The 12,232-nt window shown below is 40.1% G+C and overlaps 1 protein-coding gene across 1 annotated transcript; it reads left to right on the top strand.

The window, feature by feature from the left end:
• Nucleotides 1–9,062: 9,062 nt before the first annotated feature.
• LOC130691829 (eEF1A lysine and N-terminal methyltransferase-like) lies at nt 9,063–11,827 on the top strand. The gene is made up of 10 exons (XM_057514823.2): nt 9,063–9,309; nt 9,378–9,500; nt 9,564–9,780; nt 9,840–9,939; nt 9,998–10,412; nt 10,479–10,665; nt 10,753–10,942; nt 11,002–11,298; nt 11,360–11,494; nt 11,556–11,827. Exons 1-10 carry the CDS (start codon nt 9,218–9,220, stop codon nt 11,747–11,749), a joined length of 1,950 nt encoding a protein of 649 aa, XP_057370806.1. The 5' UTR covers nt 9,063–9,217; the 3' UTR covers nt 11,750–11,827.
• Nucleotides 11,828–12,232: the final 405 nt, after the last annotated feature.

Raw genomic sequence — 12,232 nt, forward strand, 5'->3', positions numbered from 1 at the left:
TCGATTACTCAGAAATAGAGTTCAAAAACTAAAAAATAAGTTTCACTGATTTCGTACTCTTCTCTCGTGTGAATCAAGATGCAGGACTCGACGAAGAGGGTGTGGCAAGTGTCGCTTAGCAAATTAAATGTGTTTTTGTTTGATAGGTGTAACAAAAAAAGAGCCCCATTGCGAAAAACATAGGGTCCAATCGATACAGTCAAAAGAAAGCTCTGATTATTTGATATAATAATTGGCTAATAAATCATTGTTTCACGTGATTTCTGGCTATCGATCATCTTGTTTTTTTTTTTCATTTGTCCAAGAGCATCGTCACCTCCTATGTTTTGTTGTTATCTTATAGTCGATACTATTATTTGTATTTATAGTACTATTGTGCTGTAAATACAAATATAAAAAAAAAGGGCCTTCCGCTGATGGATAGTGTAAGGAGGGTGTGCAAAGGAAGGGCCCGTTTGTTGTTGCTGTCGGACAACAAACATGTCCAACTCTCAATGTATCGTCCATCACCATTTGCGTCGCCGGGGTTAAAAAAGAAACTTGGCCAACCTCCGCTTTTTTTTTTCTCTTTTGTGTGTGTGTGTGTCTCTTAGTTAGATACACATAAGGAGGGCGAGAGAGAGAGAGAGAGAGAAAAGAAAATGGAGAGATTGAAGAGTCTCTTGTTTCCTCAACGATGGGTCATCCATTTAAAAGAAGACGATTGGCTTACTGCTGATGTCCTCTCTTTTCTTCACATCAGCGACACTGTATAAACGAATTAGTCGGCAATCTTCACCCCTCGTTACAATGACAGATGAGCATCATCGTGTTGTGCAAAGCTGTCACAACTCGCACGTTTGAATATAGCGCGGCAAATGTTTGTTTCCTTTTTTTTTAATGCAATTCAATGCAAGTAAGTTTCTATATATACAGTATATATATATATGCATCATATTCGATCCAAACCAATCGATTGCTTTTCTGAATTTCTTTTTTTTTTTTTTTGTTTTTTGTGAAAAATATTATTATTTGAAAGAAAACGCAGTGATGTACAGTACGCGAGCGGGCGACATGAAAATTCAATCCAATTCCATCTCTTTCTCGTCTTTTTTTTTTCTTTCTCGGCAGAGTGTCTCTCTATCTTTTTCCTTGCTAGTCGTGTTTGTCGGATAAAGTGCCACTACCACTAGCTGGCCCGGAGAAAGAAAAAAAAAAAAAAAAAGGGAAAGTGCATGTGTGTTGAAAGATGATAGAAAAAGAAGAAGAAGAAGAGAGAGAGAGAGTTGCATCATATCAATTCAATACTCAAGTGCCTCGTGGATAGTCGATTGAATGCGCCCACTCCCCCCTCTTTCTCCCCCCAGTCTGCACTGACTGTCCCCACACGCAGACGGACGGGCCTTTTTTTTTTGCAATTGAATTCCTCTCGCCTTCCTTTTTTTTTTTTCCTATTATGAACGACGAAAATTGGTGGCCTCTGGGCATGAACAGAGAAAATAATCATATGAAAAATAATAAAAGAGCATCGAACCTCTTTTGCGTCCGATTAAAAAAAGAAAACCATTGTAAATTGTTAGATCTATAAATATAGGATGCGGGAAAGGAAAAGCCTATACGATCCATCACGAGTGCGTGTCACGATTCCCATTTTTGATCATTCGCTATTTTCTTTTTTTTTTTTTTTCGCCATGTTCGAAAATGAACATTTAACTGGTGATGACATCAGCAGACTAAATAAGTCCATGCGCTGTTAACCGCATCAAAAACGAACCCGGAGTGAAAACCTGTTGGCCAATGTATGCAAATGAATAAGGACATTTTTAATCATTTCACTATAAAATTGTTAGACGACGCCCTCACGTTGACAAGGACAACATCCAATTTTATTATTTTTTATTTTTTGGAAACACCAAATTCATACCGGTTGTTGCTAGTTGCCGCCTAAGCGCTTCCGTCGCCGGGGTAGGAGCAGTCAAAACTCGCGAGGGTAGTAGCCAACGTCCTGGGAAACATCTCGGGGAGGTCAATCCCGAGACGAACTCTAAGAAAGAAAGAAAGAAAAAGGAAGAAGAAGATATAAGAGAAAAGAGAGCGGTAGCCATAAGGGTGCCATTATGATCTACTTCGGCTGATTGGAACCTACTCCCTCTTGCTCCTTTACCCAGCCTCCAGTCCGCCAACAAAACTTGCACACGCAACTTGTTTAATGCATTTCAAGATGCAGGTCTATTTTTTTTTTCTTCTTCTTCTTTTGGCGCCCATAGCAACTCTTCCAGTTCGATTACCTAGAGTGTGTGTGTGTACATGTCTTTTGTAGATCTCGCAGATGGAATAGACCTAGTTTTTAAAGTATGGGTTTCGGCAACCGTCGAGTGTCTAGCGAATTTTCAATTATGTAAAGGACCTTTTACGACTCTTTAGCGCTCATGTACGCGTCTGTGTGTGTGTGACCTTTTATTATTGAAAAAAAAAGACATCCGACATTCCATAGCGGATTGTTTTCACTTGTGATGGCGCTTTATGTTGCGGAAACGGAATCAAAGCAAAGAGCAAAGTGGATGTCCAATTTCTTCCAAGTGGCAGGGTTTCTTGTAAGTAAAAAGTCTGCTGCTGTAGATACACACATCTTCATTCCGCCAAGAGGCCTTTGCTACACGTACCCTCTTCAACCGTCACCATCTCATTTTCTAAATTGGCCTTTTTTTTTCTCTCTCTCTCTCTCTCTCTCTTATCTATTTGAGATAGATATAGACCTCTCTACATGCATCTGTCCTTTTTATTATTTTTGTTTTCCCCTCTTCTTGAACAACAATCAAATTGAGACTTGTCTAATCGCTTGCCGACTTCCCGTTTCCAATCTCTTTTATCTATGTTTTCTTCCACGCATACCGCGCCAAATTTAAAAGCCTGTAATGTACATATACTCTAACAAATGAACAAGTTGCTACAGTATGCCGCGGATACGATGTACTACCGTAACAGCATAGCGCCGTCTCTCTTGTTTTATTGTCTTTTTGAAAATGGGAAAAAAACAAAACAATAAAGGTTACGATTTTTTTTTTGGGTTTGTTTAAATGGTTCTCTTAGCTGCACATACGTGAAAAAAAACGAGATATACTTTGAAAACGACGACGGCGTTGTCTACTACCCGCTTTTTCTCATCATTCTGCTAGAACTATGTACGTCGCATCCATCCGTGTATATAAGCTCTTTTTTATCCGAAGGCCGATGGTTATTTTTAAACCGATGGACCGGACGACTAGCTGATGTGGCCGCGGGGTGCCCTGATGGTCCGTTGTGTGTGTGTGTGTGTGTGTGTGTGTGTGTGTGTTCTGTTTGGCAGTAGCATCCATCGTCCTATAAGGACAAACAACTCTTAAATGGAGAACACTGAAAAACAAGAAAATGCTATTCTGAGTAAACCGAACTGGCCAAGAAATGCGCATTTCAAAAAAGAAGTAGCGCCGCTCTTTTCAAATGTATATCTATAAATATAGATAGATTAGACGTGAGTGTAAAACTGTCCTCGTCCACTATTTAGGACTGACATTATTTACTATTTATTAGTATACTATTCTGCTGTATTTCCTGATCAGTGAACTTTTTCTGGCCCTCCATTGTCCCAACTTTTGAGTCAATCAATATGAATAGGTGTAATGCAGATCTTAATGGATTTATAGCCTAAATAGTTTACGTCTAGCAGTTCAAAGCAAAAAATGAAAAATAATGCCTTCGTTTAACGTCTACTAGCGTGAAATAACGTGATCGTCGAAAAGCCAAGAAATCCCGCATTGGACAATCATCAACCCATCATCTCCACTGGGGGAGGGGGGGGGGTAGCCCGTTGTTGTCGTCGACTGATGACAGTGCGCAATGACATGAAAACGGATTACACACATGCTAGTCGGATAGGGGGTGGTGGTAGGAAGGAGAAAAAAAAAAGGGAAAGAGATTCCCCGCGCGTGATTGAGCGGACAAGTGTGGCGGAACAAGCTTCAGCTCTAGCGGCACGATACAATAAGAGAGGCAAAGGCGGAAACAATACATTTATAAAAGACCCATATGTAGTGTCGCTAAATGGATTTTCTTGTCGGCAGATTATGCCGCAGATTAGTTGATTGCTGACCACAGTTGTAATCAGTTGTACTCATTTAATTGATTACTACCCAATTCTCTGTTTGAAATCAAAGCAACAAAAAAGACTCGGATGCAATTACTCAACATCGGGGTAGGGTGAACCATTTTCGCTGGACGGCGAAATGAAACGTTAGATTACATCGAACAGCGCGCATGCGCCCGAAAAAAAAAGAGATTTCTATGATTGAAGTGAATTGTTTTTTCTATCAAGGTGGCTGTCCCTTCTTCTTTTTTTATGATTCTATTGGAGAGTTAGGGGACGACGACCGGATTGCTTGGCTCACACACACACACACACACACGTTATATAGCATTTCGTCGACGCGTTGTTGTCGAATGGCTCTCTTGATAGATCAACCTTCATGTTACGCCATTTCCTCATCCCTGCTCCTTATTCTTTCCCCCCTCTTTCCATCCTCGCCGATCTACCGCACATCCCCCACCCGACCGATGCCACACGCACCGCACTATAGGGAAGCGGCCTCTGTGTGTGTGTATCGACTTGATTGCATCTCTTTTGAATTGAGCTCATCCTCCTCGCTTGCTCGCCATCGTACCTCCCTCTTTATCCCGCAACCCCTCACGCTACAACTCTTCCACAAAGGAGCAATAAACTCCTCAAATATCCTCTCCCTCTGCTACCGCTGCTGCTGTTGCGATTTCTGTATTGCTATACGTCGTCTTATGGAACACAATTCCCCCCCCATCACTCGACCTACTCATCCCTGGCCGGACAAATAATGCGCTGCCCCATCTCCCGAAACGACGATGGGTGACGCGCTAGACCGACATTTTAATTTTCTCAAATTTCAATCAACAGACAAGTCAGGTTTTGACTTTAAAGGATTTTCAATTTCAAGCCAATCATTTTTTTTTCTCGTTTTTTTTTTATTTCGAGAAACGAAAAAGAGCGCGCGACGGAAATACGAAAATGTAATTTTCAAACTTCTTTGATGAAATGACACACGGCCATTATGACGGGGAAATGGGATTCTTTGTATAGACACAATATCTATTGGATAACAATAAAAAAAGGGGGGGGGGGCAGGGAGGATTTGCACACAGCCGTGTGTTACAACTTTGGGGTTATGTCTGCTTGCGAGCTCGATCGATCACCACATACACGGAGGTCTCTTGTACGTATACAGTTTGCCGTGATGTGTGTAACCACACCAAGCAGCTGCTATGAAAAAGAAAGCAAAGAAAAGAATCCACTTGCTCGTATATGTATGTCTGTCCCGATTTAATATACAAGAGGAGGATCGCTATATAATCAACTATTAATCACACCAACCCACCCTCCCCCCTCCCGTTCCTAGTTGAAAAGGTATACTTTTTTAAGTGCCAGGGTGGGTTTCTCTTTCCAAAAAACTGGAGGGTTCCTTTATAGGAAGAGAGGGGAGTATGTATATGAACGATATGTGGCATCCAGGAAAAGGAAGCCGTTGGTAGATGCATAATGGATCCAGCGAAGAAGACAACCCACGAGCAATATAAGGAAGAAAAAAAAAACTCTACTCACAATTTGCCATTTGAGTGTTTTTTCCCTTCTCATTTTATTTATTATTAATTCTGCCCCGTTCTCCCTTTTTTTTTCCTTTCCTTGGCATGCAAAACGTTTTAGAGAGCAAAGCCTTGGCCAAAAAACGTGAGCGAAAAAAAAAAAAAAAAAAGATAAATCTGGCGGGTCGATTCGATCACGTGCATTTTGAGTTTCTTTTACCAGCGTAGCTCAAAGTTATCCCTCACATGCGTGTGTGTACATAGAAGCAGAAAGGAAAGCTATATAGCAAAAGGATCATCATCATCGGCGATAGATTTACCATCCAACAACCAAGGGCCCCCCCCCCGTCCCCATGCCATCTAGACAACCTTACTCCGCCTTCCATTCCACCATCGAATGATGATTGGAAAATCCCTACGTCGTCGACCGGGATATCATTAGCTTCCCGCTGCTTGCTACTGCAATCATTTCGAGTTGGCCCACAAAATGTTTTACACACACACACACACACACTGCTACTGGTACTCTCTCTCTCTCTCTCTGGGCAGATTGGATTTTTAATTAGGGACGCGCCGCAGAGTGACATGTGCGCGCTGACATCTCTCGTCTATCCCGACCGGCCGCCGTGTGTCTGTGATAACCGGGCACACACACATATATGCTCTCACTTTGACTTTGCTGGGAATCCCATGCCACTCCTTTTTGCTCTCTATACTCTTATCGTCGACTCGCACATTCCATTTGGGTTATTATTATTATTTGGCTTGACGTGTACACAGTCGCACCACTCTCGTCTATGGAAGACCAATACGACGGAGATCAAGAAAGCGGGAAGGAAAAAAAACAAACAAATAAAACAGTCAACACGGCCATTTTTTAAATATCATTTTTCATTAAATTTTCCTCCGTAGTCGAGTCATGAAACAAAAAATCAAATCGGGTCAATTGCAAAAGTCGTGAGCGTGCATTCAAACGATCGACCAGCTGATCTTCCTATCAACATCTTGAACTTCTTCATCTCCCTTCTCTTCCGCCGACCAATATCTCTTTCTCTCATCTCTTTCTCTTTTTTTTTTAATTTTTAAATTTAGAAAATAAGTAAAAAAACATAAATTATTTTTTTCCCCTTGAATGAGCTTGGACTGCTTGAGTTTGGCTTCCATCTTGATTGCGACAGGGCACCAATACAAGTAGGTACTCGCGATGAACGGGCGTTATTTATTTTCTTTTTGAGCAACCCCCGCTGTTGTTCCTTGTATTTTATTTCGGATAGCGATGGCTGTGGCTAGATTATTGGAAGGGAATTATCTCACGTTGGCATCGTTGGCAGTTCTGTATAGCTATCCTATACACACGTATATTTATGTATATGGATGTATTCAATTCCAACTAACCCCAAGTCCGCTGCTGACTGGACGCCATGATGAACCCCAGGTGTGCGTAACAGCACAAAACACAGCCAGTCGTAAATTTAGACCAAAGGTATACGTATATATAAGGACATTATTGAAACGGTCCCAAAAAGATTTGTTTCCCCCCGTCCCCTGGAATTTTCCTAAGGGGGGGGGGGGGTTCGTTGTTGTACATTTACTGGAGAATTTTTTGGGGGGGATATTCTTCTGTAGATCTTTGACATTGATAAGTACCGCTTGCTCGAGAGGTGAGGGGAGGGTCGCTATTATCTTATAAGCTAAAGCTGTGGGACACACGATCCGGCAGGTGTTTATTAAAAGAGAAAAGAGAAATATAAATAAATAAATAATAAAAACAAACGAAAATGAAATAGAAAATGCACAGACTTTTATGTTCTTAACTTTCCAGATAGGAAAAAAAGAAAGAATCTAAGAAGACATAATACTATAAATAGTATGGCCTATGGACTATTTATTATCGATTGAATTGATTGACCGTTTTTTTTTTCTTTTCTTTCTACCGGGAGAACGACGGCTGATATCTTTCTTTCCATTTTCCTTCTCCTTCTTTTTTTTCCGTCCCTTCTTTCTGGCTTGTTGGCTGCTCACAAGGCGCATTCAATCACTCGGTGGTATATAAGCGAGACGTAATCAACGTCATCATTTTGTCAGAGTGAAACGCTCAGTGTGTGTTGTTGTCGCGGTGCCTTATTATCGTTATTGTCAATGAACACGGTTGCAGCTGCAATATAATGAACAGATAAGTGCTAGACTCTCCTGCCTGCTGCTCTTCTTGCTGGTGACTCAGCGCCTCTTCGTCTTTATACTCGACTTCGACCATCACCACCTGCACACGGCCAACGGACTTCTCCTCGCAAACGCACACACAATGACACATTTTACGAGAATTCTCAACCGAATTTAACGACGGGTCCATCACGCGCGTCCCAAGGTCTTTTTTCTCTCTTTCATTCCCCGAAAAGTCTTTAAAAGAATCCGTTCTCTCTGTCGCTAGTTCGCTGGAATTTTTATTTCTATCTCATATACATAAGCGGAATGAAGAGAGAAGGGGGGAGAGAAAGAGAGAACGGGTTAAAAAAGACGCACAATACGTGGTGTAATAAGTGCGCACTAGACACACATCGTCGTCGTGCGTATGTATTTTTTTCCGTCTTTTACAATAGCCAAACGAGATTGAAAAGTGCTAATTTATGCGTCAAGTCCCCTCGCTTTTCCTCGTTTTCAAGAACTTTTCTCACAAAATTTATAGACGTGAACATTTCCTACAAAGCGCGTATAGCGAAATCTAAACAGTAATAGTAATAATAATAGTAAAAAAAAGGTAGGGAAACTGAATCGCCGAGAGCGTCCATCTCTGGCGTTGTGTAGTGTTCATTTTTTTTTTTTTTTACCTTATCATCATTTATCTTGGCATTCCGGAGCGATCCGGCGATATCCATAAACTTTTTTTTTTATCTCCTCTCCCTCTGGTGAATGGTTGAATGATTTTTCGTTCAAGTTCCGGTTCAGTTTGTGATTGTCCATCATGACTATGCTTTTTTATATTATTATTATTTTTTTATTTTATATATTTATTTAGTTATTATATTTATTTTCTTGGCACGTTTATATTTCTTAGTCCCTATAGCTGCGTCGTGCCTGGAACTGATCAAATGGCAAAGTTCCTCGGCACATTCGATTGTGTCTGGAAAGAAATTCTCTCAGCAATTTGTGATGGGTTAGCACAGAAGTTTTTTAAGTAATTGATTTATAGCTAGGAATAGTGTTCCCACTGCGATTTTTTTCTTGTTCCTCGTCGACAGACGAACCATTTTTTCGTTCAGCGATCGTCTTCTTTTTTATTTTTGCTTAAGCCAATCGACGTCCCCTTACGGCAAATAAAAGTACTTTTGTTGTAATGTCTTTCTTTCACTGCTTCTGCAAGTTTTTAGCTCATTTCCAAATACCATCACAGTATAACGTAAAACTGAGAAAAATGTAAGGAGGAATTGATAATAAATTCTTGAGTTTTCAGTTTTGTTTTCTTTGTTTGATGAATTTTTCATTAAAAAGAAAGAAAACTAAAGAATTCCAACGTCGTCTGCTTGTATTGGTAAAAATCGACACACGTGAGTGCTGTCATTTACAGCTATAATAATTAAAAAGTTTTTACATAACCGCAATGAATCTATTGCCCAAATCGAGTTCTGAGTTCAGCCAACAAGATTACTGGGAAAAATTTTTCAAAGCAAGAGGCAAGAAAGCATTTGAATGGTACAGTATATTGCAAATGATTTCTTTCAGAGTTCACTTGCCATCACATAATGTTTTGATTTCTTCAGGTATGGCACATATCAACAGCTTTGTAGTGTGCTTCATAAATACATCAACCCAAGAGATAACATCCTGGTTGGAGGATGTGGTAATTCTGCTCTTAGTGCTGATCTGTACAAAGCTGGCTTCACGTAAGTAAGCTTATAATAACCGATCAACAGTATGTTTGGCTGACACTTTGCTTTTATGTACAGGTCTATGACAAATGTTGATATTAGTGAAACTGTTATTGAACAGATGACTAAGCAGTATGAAAAAACTCATCCCTTAATGAAATTTGTGGCAATGGACTTACTTGATATGACCCTTGATGCAGAAACATTTTCCTGCTTTTTGGATAAAGGAACATTGGATGCCTTGATGTCCGATGCCAACCAAGAATCAGTGGAGAGGGCAGAAAAGATGTTTCAGGTATTTGAAAAAAGCAGTCATGTCAATGAGGTGACTATTTGAGGTGCTCTTATTGGCAGGAAATAGATAGAGTTCTAAAAGTTGGAGGACGGTACATTTGTATTTCGTTGCTCCAAGAACATATTCTTCGGTGTCTTGTATCATACTTTCATAACCTAGGTGATTTACATAGATATTTATTCCACAATATATCTGTTATCATAAAACTTTGTCACAGGATGGATGATTCGCGTCTGCCGATGTGAGGAGGCTGAGCATCAGGAAGATCCTTCAGATTCGAAACAAAAAAAACAAGCTGGTAGTAGCCGTTTCCCATTTCCTGTGTTCACTGTGGTATGCACCAAGTTTAAGAAAATGGAACGTCTGACGCCATTGCTCGAATTTTGCCCCGACGAGAAAAACATTGAGAGACTATCAAGTGCAGATCAGTTAAAGGAACGTGTTCGATCCGTCCAACATTTTGCTACATTATGCCATCAAATTAGTCATGACGAAAAATCCTCACAAGATGTCTTTATTGAATTAATGGATCCCAAGTCGTCAAAGAAGACCCCTAAGTATACACTATTTATCGTTGATCGCCAATGTAAATCGGCCCAAAAATTCGCTGCTTTTGTCGTTCCCCAAGGAAGGTATATAACTTGTCCGTCTTTTTTTCTTGTTCTATACTTGGTTTGTTAACCATTACGTTTAAACAGGGAAACAGATTGGTTGTTTAGTTCGCATGAGGGGCGACGCCAACTTGCCGATAGCGCCAAATATCAGCGGCTGTTAGTAATCCATTTGGGTCGCGATCACCAATTTGACAGTTTAGATAGCGTTCAAACTGAATTGGCTGGAATTGTGTCCAGTTTACAACCCCATGGGTTACCAACAAATACGCAGGTAATTTAATGGTGAAACTTTGATTCGTGTATGAAATGAAAAAGCATTCTTGCTTCTTTTACATAATTTTTACCTTTATTCTTGTAGATTCCTTTTCTGTCGTTGGGTGCACAAGTTAACCAACGCAAAGAGATTCACAGAGCAGCAAGTGAATCTACAGGCGAATATGTAATCGAAGAAGTAGAAGAAGAAAATGATGGAAAACCCGTGGTACTGCGACGGCTCATTTTTCTTTCGAATCCGAACGTCATTCAGTCTGAAGCTCGAATGAAAAAAGGTAGTGTTTTGTATTCATTTTTAATGTTCGATTCCAACTAACTATCAATTCTATACCAGGAAAGGTAGATTTGAAACATTTAGCGTGCCAGCATCACCTTGTTATGGTGGAAGAACTACGACAACACCTGGACACACGAAATCCTGAACTGAATAGCATACTAGTACTTGGCCTTGGTGGTGGAGCTCTTTGTACCTACCTGCATCAGGCATATCCGCACTTCAAAGTCGATGGTGTCGAAATCGACCCGACCATGGTAGAATTGGCGGAAAAATATTTCGGATTCAAACCGAGCGAAAATCTCAGACCCCATATTGCTGACGGATTATCTTTCGTTCGCGACCTAGCAGCCACAGGTAAATATTTAATGTACTAGACATGCCTTTGTTAATCAAGTAGCGTTTTCCGCTCGAACAGAGTCCGGGGAACGTTACGGTTTCATCATGCTTGACGTTGATTGTAAGGATCGTAGCTTAGGAATAAGCTGCCCTCCTCCTAGTTTTTTGGATCAAAATTTTATTGAATCTGTGAAACAGTGTTTGAATCCTCATGGTGAGTGGATGAGACTTTTCTATGCCTAAATTGATCTTTAAAATGGCTGACTTCCTTGCAGGTTTCTTTTTTATGAACCTTGTCTGCCGAGATGAGGCGAAACGAAATAATGTTATGGAAATGCTGCGTAAATCATTCGAAATCGTCCAAATGAGGAAAATCAAAGGAGAAGTCAATGAAATCATCAGATGTCATCCCGTAGCATTGACTTTACCAGCAAAAACAAGAAATGGTAAAAAATCATCGAAAAAATGATTTTTTTTTTTTAACTGTGAAAGAAGGGATTGCAAAATTAAGTTCGTGATTTCCTGATACAATTTACTTGGGACTCTTTTTAATACCTTTAACTAATCAAGGAAGGAGGGGTTATATTACTATAAGTGATATAGCATTTTTGCGGTATAAAGTAAGATTATAGTTTAAGAAGCTGCCCTTGACCTAGACCATAGAAAATTTTTCCAATACCAACCGATGTATCTGAAACCACCATTCTTTGCTAGAGGAAAACAACATTTAGCATGAGGTAAATAATGTCCCTCCAAGTAATAAGATATCAAAGCTATATCTCGTGTAGAGCCATGGAGTGGGCGATCTCGGTTTGCACCTTCCAGTACAGGGTAAAAAGCCTACAACATTTATTTCCGCTAGAAGATTTGCAAGTGATTTGAACACATGATTATTATTATTTCGTCATTTACGCGGAAGAAAGTTAAAAAAAAAAAAGAAAGGGCTATCTTA

Source organism: Daphnia carinata, chromosome 1 (genome assembly GCF_022539665.2).
Source record: "Daphnia carinata strain CSIRO-1 chromosome 1, CSIRO_AGI_Dcar_HiC_V3, whole genome shotgun sequence".
NCBI lineage: Eukaryota > Metazoa > Arthropoda > Branchiopoda > Diplostraca > Daphniidae > Daphnia > Daphnia carinata.